This window comes from Thermobia domestica, chromosome 1, assembly GCF_964235325.1.
Source record: "Thermobia domestica chromosome 1, izTheDome1.hap1.1, whole genome shotgun sequence".
Classification (NCBI taxonomy): Eukaryota; Metazoa; Arthropoda; class Insecta; order Zygentoma; family Lepismatidae; genus Thermobia; species Thermobia domestica.
In genome coordinates, this window is record NC_137454.1 from 87,295,712 (window position 1) to 87,322,384 (window position 26,673).

General features: G+C 33.4%; 1 protein-coding gene across 3 annotated transcripts in view; it reads right to left on the bottom strand.

Annotated features, from left to right (window-relative positions):
* LOC145687147 (tyrosine-protein kinase transmembrane receptor Ror-like) overlaps positions 1-26,673 on the bottom strand; it is a 396,459-nt gene that overhangs the window by 17,288 nt on the left and 352,498 nt on the right. For all 3 annotated transcript variants that reach the window (XM_081760607.1, XM_081760610.1, XM_081760612.1), the window contains exons 6-7: positions 8,608-8,769; positions 5,997-6,118 (exon numbers count right to left, since the gene is read on the bottom strand). In XM_081760607.1, the coding sequence (XP_081616733.1) occupies positions 5,997-6,118; positions 8,608-8,769 (284 nt within the window). The remainder of the gene's footprint in view (positions 1-5,996; positions 6,119-8,607; positions 8,770-26,673) is intronic.

Below are 26,673 nucleotides of genomic sequence, written 5' to 3' on the forward strand. Positions count from 1 at the left end.
ACCAACTAAGCGTAGGAGGAAAAGTATTTGGGGATATCCCCCTTAGCAATCCCCCTAAGTTCACAGTGAGCCATTCATATGAACTTAAATATGAAACACCTTTGAAAATGACATCACAATTGCAAGTTTCAATTTAAAAATAAAAATAATGCCAGCTTTTTCGAAAAGTTCCTCCTGTCTTCAAATGTTCATGTTACTGTTCTTCTGAAAGAGTACGATAATTCATAAGTCTTCCATTAAACAAATTGCTTCAGTTAAATAAAAAAAGATTGAGACAAGTCTAAGCGCTAATACTCTTTTAATTAGGTGTTTTGAATGTTGCAAATTAGGGTGAATCGTAGAGGAAAAACGGTGAAATCAGAAGTAAGAAAATATGAATTTTAATTAAAGTGTTAAATTACTTCCTTCTCTCTTGGAAACTCACGAAGAATTACAAATTAAGCTGCCTTAGTAAAATGAATCCATGAATTAAGGTGAAGAGAAACGTAAAAGGCATAAAGGCTTGTAATACAAAAGCATTAATATTTTTCTTAAATGTAATATAATAGTACTTTTTTTTACAATGTGTTCTATTTTCTGCAGGAAATAATTAAACAGTTTTGTTTCAAATAACAAAATCGCTTGGGTAAAATGATGCTAAGATTTATCTTTTGGTAAGATTATCTCAGAATATGCCAAACCACGTTCTTATGTCAACTCCAGTAGCTGTTCTGCTGTAGCTGCAAAGATAATTAATTAAGTAATATACAAAACACTCTCCATATATAACAAGAAATTACCAGGAAGAGCAGTGCAAAATTTATTTGCTCTTCATCCAACCCTTTCAAACTATTAAATTGTTCATAAAATTCAATAATCTAGAAAATTAATAAGATTTTCCTTGAAAATATTGTTTTTGTAGATGTCAGTTTATAGTTTTCAAAGGATAAGCGCAATCAAATCGTTCTCCTATATATATACCAAAAATTGTGAAGGTAGAATTCAGGTGTTCCTGAAAATATGCGTATTGTTTTTGAAGACTTCACGAAAAGAGTTTTCGCAACATCGAAATCAATCAAAATTGCTTAACCATACCGACAAGAGTTTCACTCAACTTTATAAAAGTCGGTAGTGTCGTATTTGTATAACACCATAAAATGTATTAATGCATACGTCACAGAACAAAGTGCTGCATCTGAATTCTTGGCTAAATCGCTATCTCGTACAGAATATGGAGTTTTAAAAACTAAAATTTCGTGAAAAACATTAGAGTTGTTTTTAATATACAGTTGAGACTCTCTTTTGAAAACATTGTTTTCTCAGACTCCGTTAGACGTTTTGTAAACCCAAGACCCAGCTAAATCACTCTCTCCTACCAAGAAACGGACTTTTAACCAAATTTCATAACATTTAGAATTGTTTACAAAGTACACAATTCTGTTGGCTTTTGGAAATAGCGTTTCTGTAAACGTTACTAAATAAGATTTGACAAAACAGAAACCTAGATAAAATAGCTTTTTGTACTGAAGAACGAGTTTTCAACGAACAGAAACAAAGTTCGTGAAAATTATCACTGGCATTCTCGAGGCAATATTAAGGCGTCTCTCACAGTGTAGCGCCACTTAACGTACCGCGACCTGGCGGGAAATTCGAATAAGAGGAATATGGCATCAGAGTGCTTACTTTATGAATCATCCTCGTATTAAGCTACAGTACCAGAGAATTTAGTTTGCTTAAGCATCACCGTAAGAGAAATACTAACCATTCTTTGTTAAAATAACATCATTTCATATATTTTCAATTAAAATGGAAGTGTCAATATTTCATGTTACCTGTGAGTTGACTTCACTGCCTAATTTGTTGGTTTCATACAGATCATAAAGCTACTTGTGTTTTAATTTAAAAAAAAATGTTTCTCTTGAGGTAAAAATAACCCTTCCGAAGAACCTATTCGATAAGCTAAATATAACCTAATTCTCAATCAACATTTGTTGTCTTTTTATAGCATTATAAGTGTATCTGCATTACAGTTTAGTGCATATTCGGAACTTTTAATTCTTTCAATGGCTGCTCACACTTCAATATTTATAAGATAAATTACATCTCGTATTCTTTTTTTTTCTTTCTTCTTCAGAGATACGAGGGAGGACCCAAAAGAAACAGGACTTTCATTCCAAAAAAAAAAAAAAAAAATTATTACAGTTTTTTTACAAAATTCTTTCAGTCTCCTTCAAAGTACTCTCCATTAAATTCGATCCATTTCTCCCATCTTCTTTCCCACTGTTTGAAGCACCTCTGGAACTTTTATATCGTCCAATGTGCTCTGCGAAGTTCTTTTTACAGCCTCTACATAATCAAAACATTTTCCTTTTAGATTTTGTTTAATTCTCTGAAAATGTCATCATGTTGGTCAAAAAGTTTGGATCACTCAATCTGATTTTTCAAGTCCTGGCTCAAATTCAGACGAATGATTTGATCCAGTGTGAGCAGGCGAGAAACAAACTTAGCGGCAACATGTCCCATTTGCGAAACTTCACGCTGGCACGAGCTCCAACTCACTCCTGCCTGTTTTGAAATATCATCGATCATGAAACGACGATCCTCGCTGATTTTGGGGCAGATTTGTTCGATGTTTTCGTCGTTTCGAAATGATGAAGAGCACCCAGAACGAGCATGATCTTCAACACTCATCTCCCCACACTTAAAGCGCCCAAACCACTCAAAAAATTGTGTGCGGTTCATAGTATCCTTCTTGAAAGCCTGTTGAAGCATTTGGTAAGTTTTCGTTTCCGATTTTCCAAGTAGGAAGCAAACACACTCCCTGTTCCTTTGAATCTGCCATAACGATTTCGCAGGCGACAAACCAGAACAGTTGAGAAAAACAATAATACGATCAAACGTTAACCTCCTACGCAGACGCCGTTTGGCTAACTGATCTGGGAAGGTCTCTACTAGATCTTTACTACGTCTGGGAACGGCAGCGCTCTTTCAATCCGGTTTCTTTTGGGCCCCCCTCGTACAACACAGTAATTTTTCCCAAACTCGGGACGATCCCCTGAGAGGCATGAAAGACCAACAAGGGGGTAGAAGCTACTAAAATAAAATGAATTATGAATTTATTTTTAAACTGTTTTTAAGGCTTCATTGTATTTTGTCACGATTACCAAAATTTTGTATTGAACAAAATTCAAACAACATTGAGAATTTGTTTTCCGTTTCAAATATGTTTAGCAATATTGGTCAAAGGGAAAAAAATCATTAAAATACATAACAATTATTGTAACCGACCTTTAAAATACTGTATTGAGAATAACTTGAGCAAAAATTGAAAATTATTCAACTGCCTTGTAATTTATTTAAATGTGATTTGTATTTAAAAATACACACACAAATAACAGCATCAAACTAAAGTGATTTTAAAAATTCTACAAAATTACACATCCTTGTGAATATGGATTAATTATATAATGTTATTCTAAATATCCGTATACCTAAAGAAGTTGAAATATATATTGATTAATAATCATTCAGTGCATATGCATCTATATCTAAGATCAAACCTGGGGTCACATGCACTAGTTTTTCACGGCATGAAACTGTATGTAATTTGGAAATTCAATGGGTGCTGAGCAGTGGCATTCACAAAAGGAAGTTTCAGGGTTTTTAACAGAAAGATATTATGTAATAATAACTATTTACCATATAAGATAAGATAAGTATATAAACACTTGAAATTATGTGAAGTTGAGAGCTTGAAACTCCCTCTCTTTGACGAACTTCTGCGTACGCCACTGGTGCTGAGCACCTATTAAAATTTTCCAATGGATGTCTGAGCCTCGGAACACCCATGTAGTCGGCGCCTATGTTCAGAACAAAGGAGCGAAGGTGTCATAGTTAAAGTCAAGAGCAAACATTCAGTATCGGTACTCAACTTCTTGCAGAGTGTCATAAGAAGCTATCATAAAACAAGTGGTTTTATAGTTTTTTACGAGACAAAAAGATAGTTGAGACTTAAAACAAAGTTCTCTTTTTCTTTTCATCCGTAGATGCTTCCACTTCGTTTGTATTAAAGAATAAATGGGATATAGGAAAAATATGTTTCGTTCCCCAAAATTCAAGATTTCTGATTACGTGTGTGCTTTATTAATTGATTTCACTCTTGCTGCTCTTTAAATCTCATGTTTCACCTTTCCCTTTGCTTTTCAGCGATAATTTCTAGAACGTTGCACATTTTTTGTAGCGAGAGTCATGTGGTGTGCTTGTATTCTGAATATAAATGAATTCTTAGCGAGTCTTAATTTTGTTAGGTGAGTCAGTAAAAAGAAGCTGAACTTTGATTCCTTTGTATCTTTTGACTGACTGAATTTGGAGATCTGTTATTAGATCTAGTGTGTTCTTTAGATGACTTTGAAGGGGAAAAAAATGCTACACCTCTCTTCTCGTTACCTGCCACAGAATCAAATCTCAATAACATTGAATGGATGTCTCCTTGACGACGAAGAACTGCAGCAAGGGAAGACGAGAGCAGAAGTAATGAACAAAACAAAGGGGAGAGGAAGGACAATAGACTACGAAAGGGAACATGATACATCAAAAGATAACGAAGATACCGCTACTGATCAGTTTCGTTATTATATTGGAACTTGTTTATGGACGAGTGTGGTGTTGATTGCTGTCATAGATAATACGCGGCGTAGGGAGGAAATTCGAAACTAGTAAAAGTTTACGGATCTTCTAGCAAAAATTCCTTTTTATTTTCTATAGCTTCTCCCTATCCATTCTATACTTATATTATTTGAATATGTCTCATTATGAGCAAAACAAGGCACACTTCTGCCTAGAAGGTAACTAGGAACACCACACAGAGAAAAAAGTATGTGGCGTACGTAAATACGTAGGTTACATGTGTAAATCCTGTAGTTTTTTGACTTAACGTATGGGCATATGTAACATGACATAGTAAACGTATGACTGAAAACGTATGTTACTTTCCTTATAAGTGTTCCGTGTATACGTAATTTCCGTATGAAAGAAAATTAAATGAAAAATGAAATCTTTGAATTTTACGCCCCATGGTTATGCCAGGTAGACTAAAGGAGACAGTGATGATGAGAAATGAATGAAATGAAGAACGTAGGAGGAAACGGGGAAATCCCGAGAAAACTCTGTGTTTGTCCACCACAAAGTCCACTTGGGGCGAGGTGGAATCGAACCAGAGATCCCATGCACCAGAGGTAAACGCTCTATCACTGAGCCACCGCGCTGTATGAAAAAAGAACTGTATACAGGCGGTAAGGATCTCAAATAGGCCCACAGATGGACGTATATAACATATAGCTGACGTATGTGACATATCTATCTATCTATATCTATCTATCTATCTATCTATCTATCTATCTATCTATCTATCTATATATATATATATATATATATATATATATATATATATATACGTATGTAATATAAAGAAGACTGTTGGATGTCAGACATTCTGCAGCGGTATGATGTAACATCTAAGCAGGAAAAAGGCAATACGTTTGTAGTATATGGATAACATATACTCCGTACAGATTTCCGTAATAAACATAAGGATTCCGTATATTTTTACAATATACCTCAGTCCGGATAACGGATTTTTGTCAGTGCATGAGAAAGTGACTCAAATGAAGACGGGTGACCGATGTCTATTTGCGGAATCGGATATACGGGAGAGATATCGAGGAATCAGACTGAAGAGCAAATAAACACAACAAATTGTGACTGTAAGGTACGTACGACTTGTGCATTCATCCTGTTGTTTGCACATTGGCTACCTTTGACATAGTTTACCAAAGTAACAGTACTAGTTTAAACTGTAATGGATGTGTTTCACGAAGGACTACCTGAAGTTATTTTTGTATTCAAACCTTTATCTTTGTAAAGCCATGTTGACTTTATCACGAAAATTTGTCGATATTGGAACTGATTCAAAAGTTACCGTATGAGCTGTAACAAAAATAGGTTTACTATGAACGTACCCTATTTAACTGCGGCAACCCTGAAACTGAACTTCTTGATGCTTTTGAGTTGCTTCTGAGCACTTCTGCAAGGTCTCCGTAAGGCATAAATTCGAAAACCATCCAAGGGGTACACGTCGCATCTGAAACAGAATAAATAAATGAATAGGCTTATACTTTCCCACTAAAGTGATTAACAATAACTTAAATGAAAAGGCAAATAATATACATTCATATGATCTCTTTGAGTAGAATACATGCACAGTCTTGTTTTTCAAAAAGAAATCTAGGTCATCCACCTTATTTTAATACGCCATATTCTGGCATGTAGTAAATTCTAATACTAAAGGTCTAAATAAAGATCAATTTGCCGAAGAAAGTCCTAATACTTTAGATTTAATTCCGACTATGGATAAGACTACAGGGTTTTCCAAAGAGAGGTGAATTACCAGTTTTTCCCTTTTTTTTTTTTTTTTTGAACAAGACTACATTTTCTTACCATAAGTGTTGAGGAACATCATAATGGAGATTGTAGATTTTATTATTATTATTATTATTATTATTATTATTATTATTATTATTATTATTATTATTATTATTATTATTATTATTATTATTAGGGATTGCCAATTCCGGAATTTTTACTTTCCGGAATCCGGAAAGTAAAATCATAAAAATTTTGGATTCGAAAAATTTCGGAAGGTTTCGTAAAAATTCCGATGTTGGAAACATTCCGGAATTCCGGAAAATCTGAAATTTAGAACATTCCGATTTCGGAAAAATTCCGGAATTTTTTCTGAGTTCCGGAATTTTCTAAATCCCTGATTTTACCGAATTCAGAAATTTATCTGAATTCTGGATTTTTTCGAAATCCGGAAAGCGAAATTTTCGATTCCGGAAATAAATTTTCCGAAACCTGTATTCCGGAAAATTTTGGCCATTCCTACGTGAAACGCTAATAATATTATAGAAATTTATCAGAATTTATTTATTGATTAAAATTTAGACAATCTACAGTAGATAACATTCACTTTACAGGGATCTTATTAAAGTTAAAAAATTGATTTTAAAATAAATAAATAAATAAACAAAAAATATTTAATTTCCCTACGTTATTGTCTTCTCATTTCATTTATTTATCGTGTGGTGTCCATTTACTATGATTTATTATACTTGTTTTTATACAGTATGTATACCTATATCTAACTACGGAGAATAAATTTATATGTATGAAATTAATAATCTAAACGTTGGAAAACCTTTCTAAGAGCGTTCTTCTATCATGCATTATATTTATATACCAGGTATATAAAGCATTTTGATATGTCAGTTTTTGGCCATTTTCTAATTTCTCGCACCAGTAGTTTGTTCACACTGAAATTTATACGCCGGCAAAAGATGAGAATGGCTTAATTAAAGCCTCCCTATTTAGCAGTATGCATTTCGTTCTTACGAGTGAAGTGAAAGCATTTTTAATTTAATTTTAAAATATATTTTAATTTGCCCTCCAGAAAAATTGTAGTAGATATACATGTATGTCATGTTTTTTAAATCCTCGTATACATTTTGCTGTTTCTTTCTATACATTACAAGTTTAAAGGGAGACTCAATTTATGAACAAAAGAACTAAAATGTATATTTCCTTTTATGTCAATGTGGAAAACAAAGCCTTTGCTCTTTTCCCCTCTTCTTTTGTCCCAATCGTTATGAACGCATATCCGCAAGTTAGATGGCAAACAAAGTTGGGTTTACATATAAGTACAACGGACAAAATAATAATAATAATAATAATAATAATAATAATAATAATAATAATAATAATAATAATAAAAATAATAATAATAATAATAATAATAATAATAATAATAATAATAATAATAATAATAAAACAAACACCCAATTTAATCCTAATACGAAAAAGAATATATATTCTGTGTGTCACACTATCGTGGAATGTTATGCAATTTTCTTTATGAGATTACTCTCTATTACGAAAAACTAGTTTTATTTTTAGGAAATAGAATGTATCTTAACACTCATCAAAAAAATAATGAAATATTTCAGTTTTATGTCCCACGGTTACACCGTGTAGGCTAAAGAAGACGGCGATGATGAAAAATGAATGAAGTGGTGGTATGAATAAAGTAAGAGGAAACAAGAGAACCCCGAGAAAACCCACGCACACGGTGTTTGTCCACCACAAATTTCGCTTGGTGCGAGTAGGGATCAAACCAAGGACCCCATGCACCAGAGTTAAATCCTCTACCACTAAGCAACCGCGAGCTAGTAGAAACAACGTACAGTAAGTTACTAACAAATAGTACAATATCCGCAACACTAATAATCCACACATATTAAAATAAATTCTTAGATTTATTGGTTCATATACTGTATTTGGTAGAGCCATATAAAATATTGCAAGCAAAGAGTATACATAAGAAGCGAAGAATAACACGAAGGAGAGAGAGTAGGTTGTTCATAGCAACGACTATAGAAAAACATTACCACCAACGCGTTTCGAGTTAGTAGCGATGAAACAATATTACGACTATTAATAACAGCTACTTCACTGTATTGACTTTCACTGTTTCTGGTTGATGGCGTTATATATTACGTAACTACTTTTACTTACCATCGAGAACAACTCCAATAAGAGAGAGAATGTTATCATGGTGGAAAGAGCTCATTATCTCAACTTCCCTGATGAAACCATCTTCTGCCTCACGCGTCGCTGATTCCTTTAATACCTTCACAGCTACTGTGTCCACTTCGCCATCTTCTCTTCTTAGCTCACCTAAAAGACAACAATCGAAGTATTCAGTCATTACATAGCTAAATACAGACTCAATTGTCTTTATCTTTTGAGAAAGCATAATGGAAAAAATAGACAAAAATAATCAAAAGATACATTTTGAACTTCAGAAATAAAAGAACTTTGATCACTATAATGTTCTTGAAGTTTACTAAACTGAAGATATGTCGTACCTGCAAAAACGCGATAATTATATGGTTCACGTTTCTCTAGTTTAATCTTCTATTTGCCTTTTTATAAAAAGAATAAAAGGCACGGACCAACGCATGAAACCGTCTTAATTCCATCCCTTAAAGTAAGTTATCATGTAGATATAACAGAAAATTTTTTTGTAATGAAATAATGAGTAATATTATAATTATGCAGTTTTGGAAAACGGTCAGTTAATTAACATAATAAAGTCAGTTAATTATGATATTACCCTTCAGCCCTTGAGGAGTTTCATCCCCTGTCTCCGAAGATTATCAGATTCTAATGAAATGTATACGAAACCACTGGAAAAACATATTATTTCAAGCAAAAGGAAAATTAAGAAAATTAGTGCACCTATATCGAAGTTACACGTGATCGTACACACAGTCATGGTGTTAATATTATCAGTCGTTGAGAAGTGTCACGATCTAGCTCTGAACATTATTGTTAGATCCTCACAAAATTTTCATGGAACAACCGAGAAAGTATATTCTTTCATGCAATAAGAGAACCATCAAAATCAGTGCATCTATACTATATGTTGTGTTTACAAACACCGGACATTTGCTTCTATTTACAAACATCAACCATGTGCGTCTAACTACGGACTACTATAGATGCAGACGACGGAGACAACAGTGACACCATTGGTCATGTGACGAGGGAGGAACAGCAGCGCCACCGCTTCACTTGGAGAATCTGTGTAACTGAAAGGATTTCAATGATATCATTTCGACTGGTCAAATTCCCTTTCTTGGCTTGCAATGAAACATTGGGAGATTCCTTTTCATAACACCGGCGTAGCTTGCAGTGGAGCTTTGAGTGTCCTACCTCTCCTCACGTAGCTAGGGGTGTTCCGGATTCCGGAATTCCGGAATACTTCGGAATGAAAATCTTAATTCCGGAATCGGAATTAAAAATTTAGTTATTCCGGAATTTCGGAATCTCGGAATTCCGTAATTTCGGAATCTCGGAATTCCGTAATGTCGGAATCTCGGAATTCCGTAATTTCGGAATCACGGAATTTCGTAATTTCGGAATCTCGGAATTCCGTAATCTCGGAATCCAGGAAGTTCATTCCGAAATTTCGAAATCTCTAAATTCCGGAATTTCGGAATTCCGAAAGTTCATATCGAAATATCGGAATTCAGGAATCTCGGAATTCCGGAACTTCAGTCAGAAATTTCGGAATTTCCAAAACTCGGAATTCCGGAATCTCGAAACTTCAGCTAGAAATTTATGAATTCCAGAATATGAGGACTTCGGTTCAGCACTTCTGAATCTTTGAAATTCGAAATTCCCAATAACGGTACGTCGATCCAGCATATCGGAATCTCGGAATGCTGAAATGTCAGCATCTGAAATCTTCAAGTAACATGATTATGAGATAGACATCAACACTCAGACAATGTAATGATGAAACTTACTCTTTTTTACTCATTGTCAGTGGCGGCAATACTCCGTCTTTCGAACAACCTTTATTTCGTCGGACTCTGATGTATAAAATCAGTTCTTCGATCCCGACTCGTGAGAGGATAGTTATGTTCGCGACAATTTTCAAGAGAATAAATGTTTTAAAAATTAGAAATAATATCCTCTATATTTGATGGATGCCATTAAACCTGATTGTATCTGTACATTATTTCTACTACAAAATGTTACTTTTGAAAATTCTTTTATCCTTTCATAGCGTTTTCAATCTGGTTAGTTTTACTAGGACATATGTAAAAGGCACAATGGAAACGTACATTAACTACAAATTAAAATAAAAAGTACTTATCATTATAAAACATAAGGAAATGTTATACAAATAACATAATAACAATATATATTACGCATATTTAATACGTAACACTAGAAAACTAAGAAAATGATATGCTGTACGAACAACATTTTAAATACGAAATATTATGAAACTTAAGAAATATATTAATTGAAATATTATATTGAAATAATGTATTAACATTATGAAATCAAAGGGAATGTTATTTGAATAATATACAGATACATCTATGCAGTGATAATGACATTGGTAACTATGCCCTTCTCAATAGCTTAAATTTACCGTACCTTTGAAAATAAGAAAAAACAGATACAGAGACCGACAGAAGTATTGGAATAATATAATTAATACTTTATTTACATTGTATGAATTATAAACAACATACATCATATTTGCTTAGTAGTGTTGAATTTGTAAACATATAAACGTTACCATTATGTGTCTCCGAAACTATATTTAAAATATCATAATGCATGTATTTAACACACAATATATAGAGTCTACTATATTTCTCCTGCGGTCTCACTTATAGGACGACATAACGTCTCCAAACGAGTAGACACATGACTGGATGCATGTTTTATGCCCCCACCACACAGTCGTTGATTTCATACTGTGCCTCGCAACAGCAGCTCGCAATTGTAGTGTAAAGCTAAGCATTCACAAGTGGCATGGGGTGTAAAGGTAAGGAGACAACAGTCGAAGAGAGAAATGTTGTAGTTAATCTGTACAAACAACACAAACCCCTCTCCGAAATTGATAGTACAGTCAACAGAAGCAAAATCATGGTGTTCTCCATCATTCAGCGCTTCAAACAGACTAATAGTGTTTGAATACAAGAGAATTCTTGAAAACAATCTTAAGAGGAGTGCACAGAAGCTAGAATTGGGAAATGGTTATTACTTCCATCAGGACAATGATCCAAAGTATACTGCGGAAATTATGAGGCTTTGGATGGTGTATAACACTCCTCACACTTTGAAGATACCAACCAAATCACCAGATTTAAATCCTACAGAGAACATCTGGAACGAGCTCGAAGATCGTGTTAGGAAACATCACATTAGAAGTAAGGACCATCTGAAAGAACTTCTTCAGAGTGGAGAAATATGAACTCTGCAGTCAGCACAAAAAAGTACAGTCATGTTAAAAAATTATCGTAGTAATCCATAGAAAGGGGAACATAACTAATTACTAGCTGTTCTCTGTTGAATGCTGATATCCAGATGTAAACAAACTATTTTCATCCTTTCTGGTAGTGGAAATAAGTATCCGATGCTTTTCATGAGTTTATATATTTAGTAGAAGACTCAAATTTATTTTGTAGCAGTTGTAATTTTGTCTACTTTCTTTGCATACCTATAGAAATGATAAATCTAGTAAACATGTTTATGTTAGAATAATTATGTCGGACTCTGTACTTTGTGTTGATTTATGAATCCCCTGTTATACTAAGCCAGAGATGTGAAACAATGAGAAAACTTAGCTTATATTCAATAGTATTTTAAAATGTTTTTGGGACAATAGCTTTGTTCATGGACAGAAATATTAACTGCCCAGCATGCTCAGCGGTAAGATTATTTGTGTACACAAATATTTTCTCGCTAATTTTGTTAATCTTGAAAGATGGTGGGAATGATTATTCCACCAAAGTAGTGGCTCTTCTTCCAAATCTGCATCCCTAAGGCTTAGGTACATGTTCAATTATTCTATTTGACTGCCTTCTTTATCCTGTCACCAAATGTCCTTCGTTTTAGGCAACTGTCTAATCTTTTAGTACCAACATTCCCTCGATTATCTTTTTTAGGATTTCCTGCTGGAATAAGTCTCAACTTATACAGTACTCTACCTTTTGTTATCTCAATATTTTTACCCAAATTATCTTCTTTAAACCTGAGATCTAAGAAAGCACAAATTTTCAACAGAATTCTGCTTCTTTCATCCTTCTTGAATCGCGATTTCAGAAGAGACAAAATTTCCATTTTCATGCTTCTTTCATCTTCTTTGAGGCTGCTTCTAAGATCTGTTCACTATCTCCCTCTTCAGTCAAAAAGTCATAGAATGAAAGATTTGTTTCCTGCGTACTTGCTTCATCTTGTTATGATATATCGTCTATTAGTTGAGATTCTTCGACTTGAAATTTGTTCATATGATCTTTTGAAATTTGTTCATATGATGGCCATATGTCCGACGCTGTAACAGATGTTTCTGCTGACATACTGTCACAAAGCATTTGTAAGGACGATAATAGTTAATAATTCTAATTAATAATCATACTTAATAATTCTGTTTCTTCGTTCTGAAGGATAAGATTTTTATATATTGTTTGAGACAGAACTTTTGCTATTTCTTCTTTGCGTGTTAAAACTACCAGCATCAAAAGGAAAGTAAACAATCATCTTGTTGGCGTGCATGACGGAAGTATTTTACGCAGAAGGCCTAATGCATCTTACTCTTCTTGCAGCGCATGTCTCATTTTCCTGCTTTGACTCATAATTTGTCTGTTTCCGAAGGTCCCTGTAGCTCAAGGGCTTTGTTTACTCTAATATTCAAAGTATGGCCGAAACAACTCAAATGTTGGAAATCGCTCAAGTCAACAATGGCCTTTACAATATTGGTACTACTGTTGTTACACAACGAACATTTTCAGTTGGTATTACCCACATATCTATACTAAAATATAAAGCCTCTAACAGATTTAATTTCGGAAAATCGGAATTCCGGAACTTCATCGCAAATATCGGAAGTTCGGAATTCCGGAATCTCAAAACAAGATCTGAAATTTCGGAAGATCGGAATTCCGGAATCCAGAACACGATACTAAATTTCGGAAGGTCGGAATTCCGGAATTTTAAAACTCCATCGGAAATTTCTAATAATCGGAATTCCGGGATCTCGGAATTTCGAAATTCCGGAATTCCGAGATTCCGAAAATTCCGGAATTCCGAGATTCCGAAAATTCCGAGATTCCGAAAATTCCGAAAAACGGAATTCCGAAAAACTCCCGAATTATCGAAATTCCGAATTCCGGAATTAAAATCTCAATTCCGAACACCCCTACACGTAGCTCGCTTAGTGAGGAATCCTTCCCGAGAGAATCAGGTTGAAGCAACACCTACTTTTACCTAAACATTAGAGAATTTGTATCTATTTTGTATTATAGTACAATTTTGTAATAAAATATTGAAGTGGGAAAAAACGATTTCGAACTGTAATTTGTTCTACCTATGCCCTACACCTGCACAAGCAGAACTTTATAATATACAAGGTGGCCCACAAGTAGGTATACACTCCGATCAAGTATAACATTCTAGCTTATATGTTTATTTACTTCGGCTGTTCCAAGCTTAAGATATAAGTAAAAGGACCTTAAAAACAAATAATGAAGAAACTAAGTCTACCTGATGGATAACAATAAGAAATAATATAAAAAGCAATGAGTTGATCGTACGGGACTGTATATCTACTTTTGGGCTACCCTGTATATAAACTGGTGGAAATGAGAACTTCCTGCGGTGAAAAAACTATCACTTATGCATATGGGATTAAGCACTTTTAGATAACAAAATCACCGTGGTATGAAACACTTTTAGACACTCAAACTAGGATTATGGTTAGATGGGGATTAAAAACTTTTAGATTACCAGATTAATGTTGGAAGTAAAAAAGAAAATCCAGTAAGACAAAAATTACATTGTTTACATCAGATAATGATTATGAAGAAGGAAACTGTAGTTACGTGGATGTTCAAATTACAGTGTTACAACATATAATCCCTTTAATGTGGTTGTGTTTGTATGTCTCTACTACGTCGTGGCATTCTTTTCGTCTTTTGAGAGTCGATGATCTATACGATTGTAACGAGATATTTGCTGCTTCTTGGAGTAGAGATATGTCCTTTTCTGACCGCCCTGAGGCGATATTATTTTAATCGTAGCCTTTTACGCTGTATTATGGGCTTTCTAGCGCCGCGGTGTTGCCAAATTATGCCCTAAAGGGTTGAAATTCCCTATATTTTGTATATTTATATTGTAAATTATGCAACATTGTAAGATATAATTTAATTAAATTTTGATATCAATTTAATTAACCCTTTAATTAAACTCCTATCAAATTGATTACCCCTTTAATCAAACAGCTATTAATTTATTCAATTAAAGATGATTACGTAGAATTAATGTAATCGCGTATGATGATATATGTACCGTTATTACCTTATAGTGGTATTTAATTACGAAAGGGTTTAATGTATTATTTTGGATTGATAACACATGTTAGATGGTGCCGTTGGCGCCATTACTGTCTGGTTATGCCGCAACTTTCCTTTATACTTTCCCCGCCCGTTTACTTTGTATATTACCGACTGCCGCGTTGTATTGAACCTTAGTTTTTTCGCTGGCGCCATTACCGTTGCGCCGCCCGCTTTGTATATCCGCCGCTCGGTAGCCGTGGACGCTAATGGTATTTTGGCGCACTGTAAGAGACAAGTTACCTTTTGATATCACCACTGATGTTTTTGACGTAGCACTTTGATGACACATGAACCGCACAGATCGTGGTTTTATGATTTCGGAGTTTTTTTTTTTTTAAATTTTAATTATTTGTAGAATGAACTTGATTTTTCCGAACAACTTAGAATTATTTATTGTTATAATAACATTTTCATATATTATAGTAACTTTTAGTTTTCTTTGCGGAAAGAAAATTAAAGACAAACTAGCTATGCATCTTTTTATGTGTTAATACTTTCGAAGATAGATTTCTCTTTGCGTATAAGGAGGTGCTGACATCATGTGGCAGAATTTTGTACTACAATGACTTGGAGAACTTGATAGCATATATGACCTGTTTGAAATGAACCCTTAGCGATGGGTTTTCGTATGATTGAAGTGGGATATTCGTTGTTACTGGAAATTTGGAACTCAATCTTGAAAGCATATGGAACATATTTATTTTTAAAATGTCATTTACCTCTAAATGAAATACAGCTTGTTGAAATATTATTTTTGATGCTTGTGTCTATTTTGATGTACACAAGAACTATAAAGTATTTTGAAATGAGGACGGTTAATGAGTTATAAATGTAGACAATATCTGATTAACAGCAACAGCTGTTGTAATAAAAACATGCTTTGATTTCTAGTGCTATTTTTTGAACCTCTATGGGACTTTCTCCTATAGATGATATTATCTGCAGTGATGGCCCAATGAGTGATATTATCTAAAGAACCACTTTATGGCGACTCTTTAGATATTTTAAGATTTACTTATGTGAAGATATTTATGTCTGTAAGGCGCCTCTAATTGTGTACTAATAGACGATTTGAAAGGAAGGGCCACTAAAGGTTACTTTGATGGAATGCTAGTTAAGGAAAGAAAGTGCTATGTATACTGGGGTCATTATTTACAGAGGTTATTGCCATGTAATCAGTAAACGGTTTCCACAATTTTCTCTTTTAAGTGCAATCTTATTTTGGAATAACATGATGGCTAGAAATAAAATAAATAAATTGGTTAACTGTTTGCTTAACCCAAAAACTAGGACAAGGCAGGAGACTGACCCCTTATTTATTATATCTTATCTGATGAAAATGCATGAGGAAATCAGATTTTATCTTTTTTTTTTTTTTAAATAAGCATACCGGTAGAAAGCTGAAAGATATTTTGTAACTAATCATAGATAGGAGAAGGGAGGGCAGGTAAATGAACTTATGCTTTGACGGAATTGAAGGACTTTATAAATACATGACCGACCATAGCCGTATATTTGGGTAGTACTGCGCTTGGTATAGAGAAGATTTATTGTGTGGTCGTATTAGAATTTATTGGTGTACTAGTTTGGTGTTTGATTTCTGCAGATAGGTGTATTGACATTGAAGATTGTTTCAGCGCTTATGCAGAATTAAGGTAAGAAAACTTTAGATAATTTTATACATAGAAAATATAGAATTAAATATTGCAAAGATTGATTGATTCATGAAATTGATATTTCGTTTTAAACTTTGTTTTATTGAAAGAGATTTGTTTCACTATGTTGATTGTACTTGAGTTTATAGACCTGTTTAGCACCGATTTTTTTTTTTTTTTAAATGAAACGAACAAACTAATAAACAATGGAAAGCAGAGTTGAATACTGTTTTGTAGGAATAAAAGAATTAATTGCCGAAGGCACATACGCTAAAAAGTTTAGCAGTAAAGAAGCTCTATTATTATTATTATTATTATTATTATTATTATTATTATTATTATTATTATTATTATTATTATGAGCTGGAATTTTGCGCATCTTGAGCTTAATTTCAAACTTGTTTTCCGTTTTGGAGATTTTCTATTTTATTATTGTGCAGTACAGAATTTGAATCAAAGTTGTAGGAAACATTATTTGTTGAAGTGATTTATTGGAGTTTACTAGTGTGAAATGCGTATTTATCACGTTGGTGTTTAAGGTTTTCTAACTAGGAATCAATTTGAGATTATATATAAAGAGAAAATCCTTCGTTTTGCGAAAAAAGGATTAATTGCAAAAATATTATCTTATTTGGTTGTTTTTCAGTACCTTTTATCATTATTACGTTTGTTTTCCTTATTTTGTAATATGACCATTAAATTGTGATGTCAAGGCTAGTGAATTACATTTAGGATGTTCCCTTATAGTCAACGAATACTAAGCTTTTTATTGATGATTTTACATACTGATAGTATCAAATATTGACTTTATATGAAATGAGGCATTGCCAATGTTACAGGAATTGCTGCGTGACAGAATAATTAAGTTTAAAGGGTTTGAATTATAAAATTTTGTGAGTATCCAGCGAGTTGATAGCAGTAAAAAAAATAAAGAATGTCCAGCTAGGGACAAGTCATGAGATGTAATTGTAGAATAATTTCCATTAACATCTAGATGCTTTACACCGCATAATGAGAGGAGTTTACGCTTATTGACCGTAATGTTGTTTTTTATATTAGCCTTGTAATTGAATTTTATTTTCCCACTTAGATCTTTTGGATTATAACTGATCGAAAATGTACTTTTTCAATTTCACGGTTATTGAGTAAAATTACGTTTAGAGTTCAAGATAATACATAGAGTTCATTTAGAACTGTGGGTATATGAGACATAGCTTAGCGTTGCTTCCCCATTGGGGGGTTTCCCACAACTAGGACGTGTATGTTAATTGATTAGTAAGGAACAAGCTTTATTATTACTTTTAACAGCTAGGCCATAGGAGACATGGACCTATATTTTATTATTATATTCCTGAATCACAGGAAGTAACATGAGGAATCTCCACCGTGCTAAAGCCGTATATGATACTCCGAGAAAACCTTAATACTTTATAGATGTTATTTCTTTTGGACGCATATAAAATTAAATTTATGGGGAGGAGCTTAAATGAAAGTAGAAATCGCGTAGAGCGAAATAACAGTTTTTAATTTATTGGATGTCATAGAGTGAAGCAAAGCGAATAGATTCATAACTGATGTAATAGCATAATACAGTTAATATTGACACTTAACGACATTGGATAGACTGTATGAACTAAGTTATTGCTTTTTTTTTAATGGGTGGCGAAACATAAGTTTAAAAGTTATGGCTATTTGAGACATGAACCTCCAACGGTGTAATTATATGAGGCATATATTATTGAATTACTAGTACCGCTTTGTTTGGTTTGAGATTCTAAAGGCTGTTAGTAATTTTAAAAACGGACGGCACACACGTTTGTTTGTTTTTTTTTTTTTTTTAAAGTTTTGGAGAACAAATTTAAAGAATTCTCTCACTTTGTTTACTGCATTATATTGTTTTAAGTCACTTGAGGAAAAACTTGCAGTTATAATGATCTGAGGAATAATCCCGACTTTTTACAATTATAGTTGCTAAGTTATGAGGGAAATGGTGATTATTTTGATCCATTAAAATAGATAGAACCTCGAAAAATCTATGGACATTGTTATAATGCCCTAACTTGGCTTTGAAGTAAGCACTCTATCACTGATTTCCCCACAATTAAAGAAATATAGGAAATATTTTGGTATGAGGACAAATTGATTAATACTAAGACTATATAAAAGGAGTAGTTGTACTGATTTGATATTTAGATTAATTACATTGTATTTTAGTTTGTAGATTACATTTTATTAAGAAATAATGATGATTACAGGGTCCGTAGACACAATTTTAGATACAACGAGCTATAGTACTTTTGAATTTTGCTTGTAACGTATTATTTGACTTTATTGAAACTAGTATTACCCGAAACTAAATTTGATTTGTACCTGATTGAGTTTTAATATTATTGGAAACATAATTTTATATCAGAATCATCAAATTAGCTATTAGTTTCGTATTTATGTAAAATAAGTTGAACAGTATACATAAATTGTGTTTTTTCACAGCCTTGTTTACAGTAATATTTGAATATTACCGTACCCGATTTGTTTTATATCTATTTCCGTTTGATAATACAAATGAGAAAATGTTTAGATGGACAAAATTTTAAATGACAATTAACAAATAGAGTCTTTAGCTTCCTTAAAATATTTGATGCCGGCGAAAAATGTTATAGCACCCCTCAATACTTGTAAGGTTGATTAGTGGGATGTTCAGGACAATACTCATATAGAATTGGAATCGAGATTTAGATTTTCTAGACTTCCTTGGATAATGACTTATTTGAGGACATGCCTAGACTTGTATATTTTGACATTTAAAATGCTTAGCGTACAGCGGGTTTAACTATACAGGGAAGAAATACATATACTTTAGGGAACAATACCAAACATATTTAATAGAAAAGTGCCTGAAATGTTATGTAGTCTAGATAAGCACTTATGTACCGCTGGGTTGCATACAGCCAGGGATATTACCATATCTCAACTTATTCTTTGAAATTTACTATTATAATAAGGTGACATATTTTAGTTTAGCGTCCCACAATTATGAGTTTCGAAAAATACTCACCAATTTTCTTTTAAATGTAAGCCAAAGGCGGGGGGTGGGGTCCCACCACAATTTATATAAGATTTAAAATTGTTATGACCGGACATGGACACTAAGACCGGACACTAGGATTGGGGCAAAGGGAAATTTTGTATGTACTTGTTAAAGATTTAGTATCTTTCAGTTTATGGTGATTATGAGAAAATGAAATGAAATCTTTGAGTCCCACGGTTATGCCGGTTAGGCTAAAGGAGACGGTGATTATTTTTTGGTTCGTTTCTTATTTTTTATATTCTCCTAATAAATTAGTCGGAGCAACTTATTTTACGGATCGATTTCTATGAAATCTCATAAAGAGAAACTTGTTTCGAAAATATTTTAAAAATTGCGAACTTGCAAAATAAATCGTTTGCTGTGCAAACTCGTTGTTAAAAATAAGGTGTTTGAACTAAATATGGGAGCTAAAATAAGCTCTTAAAAGTATATAGGAAGTGGGAGGAAACGGGAGAACCCCCGAAAAAAAAACATGGACACGATGTTGTCCACCACAATTTATTAAAAAATAAATCCAAACAATGTTTGTCATGAAAATGTTGAAATATTTGGAGGGAGCAGGGTTTGAACCCGGTACCCCAAACACCGTAGGTGAATGCTCTACCACCTTTTAAACTTCCTGACTTATTTCCTACTTTAACCACTTTTCAGGACCATTAGACACGACAGGGACACGAACACAGAAACATCGAGGACAGTTAAAATTCCACCGTTGCTACTACAGAGGGACACGAACCCCAATTGGCTTTATCTCACAATTATCAGCCTAACGCCTCAGACCGCTCGGCTACACCCACTGGCTTACTGAACCATTGCGGTCCCTTATGAGAAATGAATTTTTATATTGATTTGCTTTACAAAGAAAGTTGTTGAAAAAGTATATAAAAAGTGGCAGGAAACCCACGATTACGATGATTGTTCACTACGATTTATACAAAACACTTGTTTTTTGTCATGAGAACGCTACAGGGAGCCAAGAATTCATAGCACTGCCCCCACAATTTTACTATTGAGTATAGTATACATTTGAGTTAAATGAACGCAATTTTAACTATAAGTAGGATACGCATTTAATTAGAAGATTTCAATATAATCAGAGGCGAAAGAACTGTACGCTGTTAATATTCGTGAAAGTATGAGGAGTAGTCAATATGAATAATAGAAGCAGAAACACTTGTTTCAATTCAATGTGAATACTATTGTTCAAGACACTGAGACATGTGAAACTAAGAAAAACAGGTTCATTATTTGTCCAACTTATATTTGCAGATAGGGCCAAGTTATTGATATTGTTAGAAAATATAGCTGATACATTGTAAAGACTCATTTTCATGCTAACAATAATAATAGTGATTAAATTTAGGCATCCCTTTTTTCTTATAGTGACTAATTTAGTTCAAAGTAGAATGCTTACCCTGGACCCCTACATTAGATAAATGCTTACCCAATGAGAGTCCACGTATATGGAAACTTAATGTATATGTAACAGAAAGTATCTGATTTAAAGTAAATTTGTATTAGTTGAGTCCGCTACATTTGTATTTACCTTGGGTTCTTAAGTAACTAAGTTCTGAATTACAGATACTTTATATATGTAAAAACACATGATCGTTGAAGCTGCATGAACTCCTATTATTACTACAACTATTGCTACTCCCACTACTACTATTACTACTACTATTAGTACTACTGCTATCGCTACTAGTATTACCACTGTCCCCGCCGCTAGTGCCACTAGTATTCTATCAGTACTATCATTTCTACTACTACTACTACTATCCCTACTACTAGTATTACCATCACTATTGCTACTAATACTCTATCAGCACTACCACTGCTACTACCACTACTACTACTATTAGTACTACCGCTACCGCTATTACTATTACTATCGACTACTAGTATTGCCATCACTACTGCTATTAGTATTCTACCACTACTACTACTACTACTACTAGTATTACCAATGCCACAATTACTACTGCTACTAATACTCTATTAGTACTACCGCTGCTACTACTACTACTACTACTACTATTATCGCTACTTCCGCTACTACTACTATTAGTATTACCACTACTACTATGGCTTGCATGTGAACTAATGAGTATCGGCTACTACTTGTTGTTTTGCTGCTATTTTTTGTTCCATTTGTAATCTAACCTTCTTTCTTCTACTACCATGTAAACTTTGCATGTCTGTCTCTTTTTTCTTTCTTTGCCTATATGCCCTTTTTTCTAATTAAAGTTTCTTTTCTTTGTGTTGTATCTCTATTTTTACCTATTTGTTCTATGCAGAATGCTATTAGATTTCTATTTCACCTTTTGTTCTATTTGTACCTATTTCTATTTTACTCTTTCCTTGATCAGCTTCTAAATTCCCCGTTTCTTTCCTTGGTTTATCTCTATTGAATATTTCTCTTTTTTAGGTATGTCTATCTCTTTTTTTTATAGAATAATATGATGAAGTAGGTAAATTAAGTAAAGTTCCTTTAACAAGCCATCTCTTACAGATTAGTATTTTCTCTTGCTTGAGTCTGACTCCTTTTTATGTAACCTAAGCTATTCCAATTTATTGTGTGCTACCCTAACTTTGATGGGCTTCCAATTTTACATAAATTACATCCTCATCCGCTCTTTCTTTGGTTTTCCCTACTATGCTTTAGCTAACATATTCTTGATTCTGCCCACTCACCTTTACTTGTTATGTAATATATTTGTCCATCATTGACTCTATGGTATGAATCGCTAAATATTTTCTTTTTGTTGTTGTACTACATGATTTCCTCTTTTACTTTGCTGCCGCTACTTTTATTCCTGCCGTTATTGTACTGAACTAAATTTATTTTATTGTATTTGTGCTTTGCCTCATTCGTCAACTGTCAATGACCTACAATACTTAATAAAGACCAATACGGTCATGATCTGAATAATTTGTTTTGAATTATTTTAAACTTTTAAGATCTTGTCCGCAGCTAAGCTTTAACTAACTCTATGGTCTATGGAACCTCCGGGTTCCATAGACCATAGAGTTAGTTAAAGCTTAGCTGCGGACAAGATCTTAAAAGTTTAAAATAATTCAAAACAAATTATTCAGATCATGACCGTATTGGTCTTTATTAAGTATTGTAGGTCATTGACAGTTGACGAATGAGGCAAAGCACAAATACAATAAAATAAATTTAGTTCAGTACAATAACGGCAGGAATAAAAGTAGCGGCAGCAAAGTAAAAGAGGAAATCATGTAGTACAACAACAAAAAGAAAATATTTAGCGATTCATACCATAGAGTCAATGATGGACAAATATATTACATAACAAGTAAAGGTGAGTGGGCAGAATCAAGAATATGTTAGCTAAAGCATAGTAGGGAAAACCAAAGAAAGAGCGGATGAGGATGTAATTTATGTAAAATTGGAAGCCCATCAAAGTTAGGGTAGCACACAATAAATTGGAATAGCTTAGGTTACATAAAAAGGAGTCAGACTCAAGCAAGAGAAAATACTAATCTGTAAGAGATGGCTTGTTAAAGGAACTTTACTTAATTTACCTACTTCATCATATTATTCTATAAAAAAAAGAGATAGACATACCTAAAAAAGAGAAATATTCAATAGAGATAAACCAAGGAAAGAAACGGGGAATTTAGAAGCTGATCAAGGAAAGAGTAAAATAGAAATAGGTACAAATAGAACAAAAGGTGAAATAGAAATCTAATAGCATTCTGCATAGAACAAATAGGTAAAAATAGAGATACAACACAAAGAAAAGAAACTTTAATTAGAAAAAAGGGCATATAGGCAAAGAAAGAAAAAAGAGACAGACATGCAAAGTTTACATGGTAGTAGAAGAAAGAAGGTTAGATTACAAATGGAACAAAAAATAGCAGCAAAACAACAAGTAGTAGCCGATACTCATTAGTTCACATGCAAGCCATAGTAGTAGTGGTAATACTAATAGTAGTAGTAGCGGAAGTAGCGATAATAGTAGTAGTAGTAGTAGTAGTAGCAGCGGTAGTACTAATAGAGTATTAGTAGCAGTAGTAATTGTGGCATTGGTAATACTAGTAGTAGTAGTAGTAGTAGTGGTAGAATACTAATAGCAGTAGTGATGGCAATACTAGTAGTCGATAGTAATAGTAATAGCGGTAGCGGTAGTACTAATAGTAGTAGTAGTGGTAGTAGCAGTGGTAGTGCTGATAGAGTATTAGTAGCAATAGTGATGGTAATACTAGTAGTAGGGATAGTAGTAGTAGTAGTAGAAATGATAGTACTGATAGAATACTAGTGGCACTAGCGGCGGGGACAGTGGTAATACTAGTAGCGATAGCAGTAGTACTAATAGTAGTAGTAATAGTAGTAGTGGGAGTAGCAATAGTTGTAGTAATAATAGGAGTTCATGCAGCTTCAACGATCATGTGTTTTTACATATATAAAGTATCTGTAATTCAGAACTTAGTTACTTAAGAACCCAAGGTAAATACAAATGTAGCGGACTCAACTAATACAAATTTACTTTAAATCAGATACTTTCTGTTACATATACATTAAGTTTCCATATACGTGGACTCTCATTGGGTAAGCATTTATCTAATGTAGGGGTCCAGGGTAAGCATTCTACTTTGAACTAAATTAGTCACTATAAGAAAAAAGGGATGCCTAAATTTAATCACTATTATTATTGTTAGCATGAAAATGAGTCTTTACAATGTATCAGCTATATTTTCTAACAATATCAATAACTTGGCCCTATCTGCAAATATAAGTTGGACAAATAATGAACCTGTTTTTCTTAGTTTCACATGTCTCAGTGTCTTGAACAATAGTATTCACATTGAATTGAAACAAGTGTTTCTGCTTCTATTATTCATATTGACTACTCCTCATACTTTCACGAATATTAACAGCGTACAGTTCTTTCGCCTCTGATTATATTGAAATCTTCTAATTAAATGCGTATCCTACTTATAGTTAAAATTGCGTTCATTTAACTCAAATGTATACTATACTCAATAGTAAAATTGTGGGGGCAGTGCTATGAATTCTTGGCTCCCTGTAGCGTTCTCATGACAAAAAACAAGTGTTTTGTATAAATCGTAGTGAACAATCATCGTAATCGTGGGTTTCCTGCCACTTTTTATATACTTTTTCAACAACTTTCTTTGTAAAGCAAATCAATATAAAAATTCATTTCTCATAAGGGACCGCAATGGTTCAGTAAGCCAGTGGGTGTAGCCGAGCGGTCTGAGGCGTTAGGCTGATAATTGTGAGATAAAGCCAATTGGGGTTCGTGTCCCTCTGTAGTAGCAACGGTGGAATTTTAACTGTCCTCGATGTTTCTGTGTTCGTGTCCCTGTCGTGTCTAATGGTCCTGAAAAGTGGTTAAAGTAGGAAATAAGTCAGGAAGTTTAAAAGGTGGTAGAGCATTCACCTACGGTGTTTGGGGTACCGGGTTCAAACCCTGCTCCCTCCAAATATTTCAACATTTTCATGACAAACATTGTTTGGATTTATTTTTTAATAAATTGTGGTGGACAACATCGTGTCCATGTTTTTTTTTCGGGGGTTCTCCCGTTTCCTCCCACTTCCTATATACTTTTAAGAGCTTATTTTAGCTCCCATATTTAGTTCAAACACCTTATTTTTAACAACGAGTTTGCACAGCAAACGATTTATTTTGCAAGTTCGCAATTTTTAAAATATTTTCGAAACAAGTTTCTCTTTATGAGATTTCATAGAAATCGATCCGTAAAATAAGTTGCTCCGACTAATTTATTAGGAGAATATAAAAAATAAGAAACGAACCAAAAAATAATCACCGTCTCCTTTAGCCTAACCGGCATAACCGTGGGACTCAAAGATTTCATTTCATTTTCTCATAATCACCATAAACTGAAAGATACTAAATCTTTAACAAGTACATACAAAATTTCCCTTTGCCCCAATCCTAGTGTCCGGTCTTAGTGTCCATGTCCGGTCATAACAATTTTAAATCTTATATAAATTGTGGTGGGACCCCACCCCCCGCCTTTGGCTTACATTTAAAAGAAAATTGGTGAGTATTTTTCGAAACTCATAATTGTGGGACGCTAAACTAAAATATGTCACCTTATTATAATAGTAAATTTCAAAGAATAAGTTGAGATATGGTAATATCCCTGGCTGTATGCAACCCAGCGGTACATAAGTGCTTATCTAGACTACATAACATTTCAGGCACTTTTCTATTAAATATGTTTGGTATTGTTCCCTAAAGTATATGTATTTCTTCCCTGTATAGTTAAACCCGCTGTACGCTAAGCATTTTAAATGTCAAAATATACAAGTCTAGGCATGTCCTCAAATAAGTCATTATCCAAGGAAGTCTAGAAAATCTAAATCTCGATTCCAATTCTATATGAGTATTGTCCTGAACATCCCACTAATCAACCTTACAAGTATTGAGGGGTGCTATAACATTTTTCGCCGGCATCAAATATTTTAAGGAAGCTAAAGACTCTATTTGTTAATTGTCATTTAAAATTTTGTCCATCTAAACATTTTCTCATTTGTATTATCAAACGGAAATAGATATAAAACAAATCGGGTACGGTAATATTCAAATATTACTGTAAACAAGGCTGTGAAAAAACACAATTTATGTATACTGTTCAACTTATTTTACATAAATACGAAACTAATAGCTAATTTGATGATTCTGATATAAAATTATGTTTCCAATAATATTAAAACTCAATCAGGTACAAATCAAATTTAGTTTCGGGTAATACTAGTTTCAATAAAGTCAAATAATACGTTACAAGCAAAATTCAAAAGTACTATAGCTCGTTGTATCTAAAATTGTGTCTACGGACCCTGTAATCATCATTATTTCTTAATAAAATGTAATCTACAAACTAAAATACAATGTAATTAATC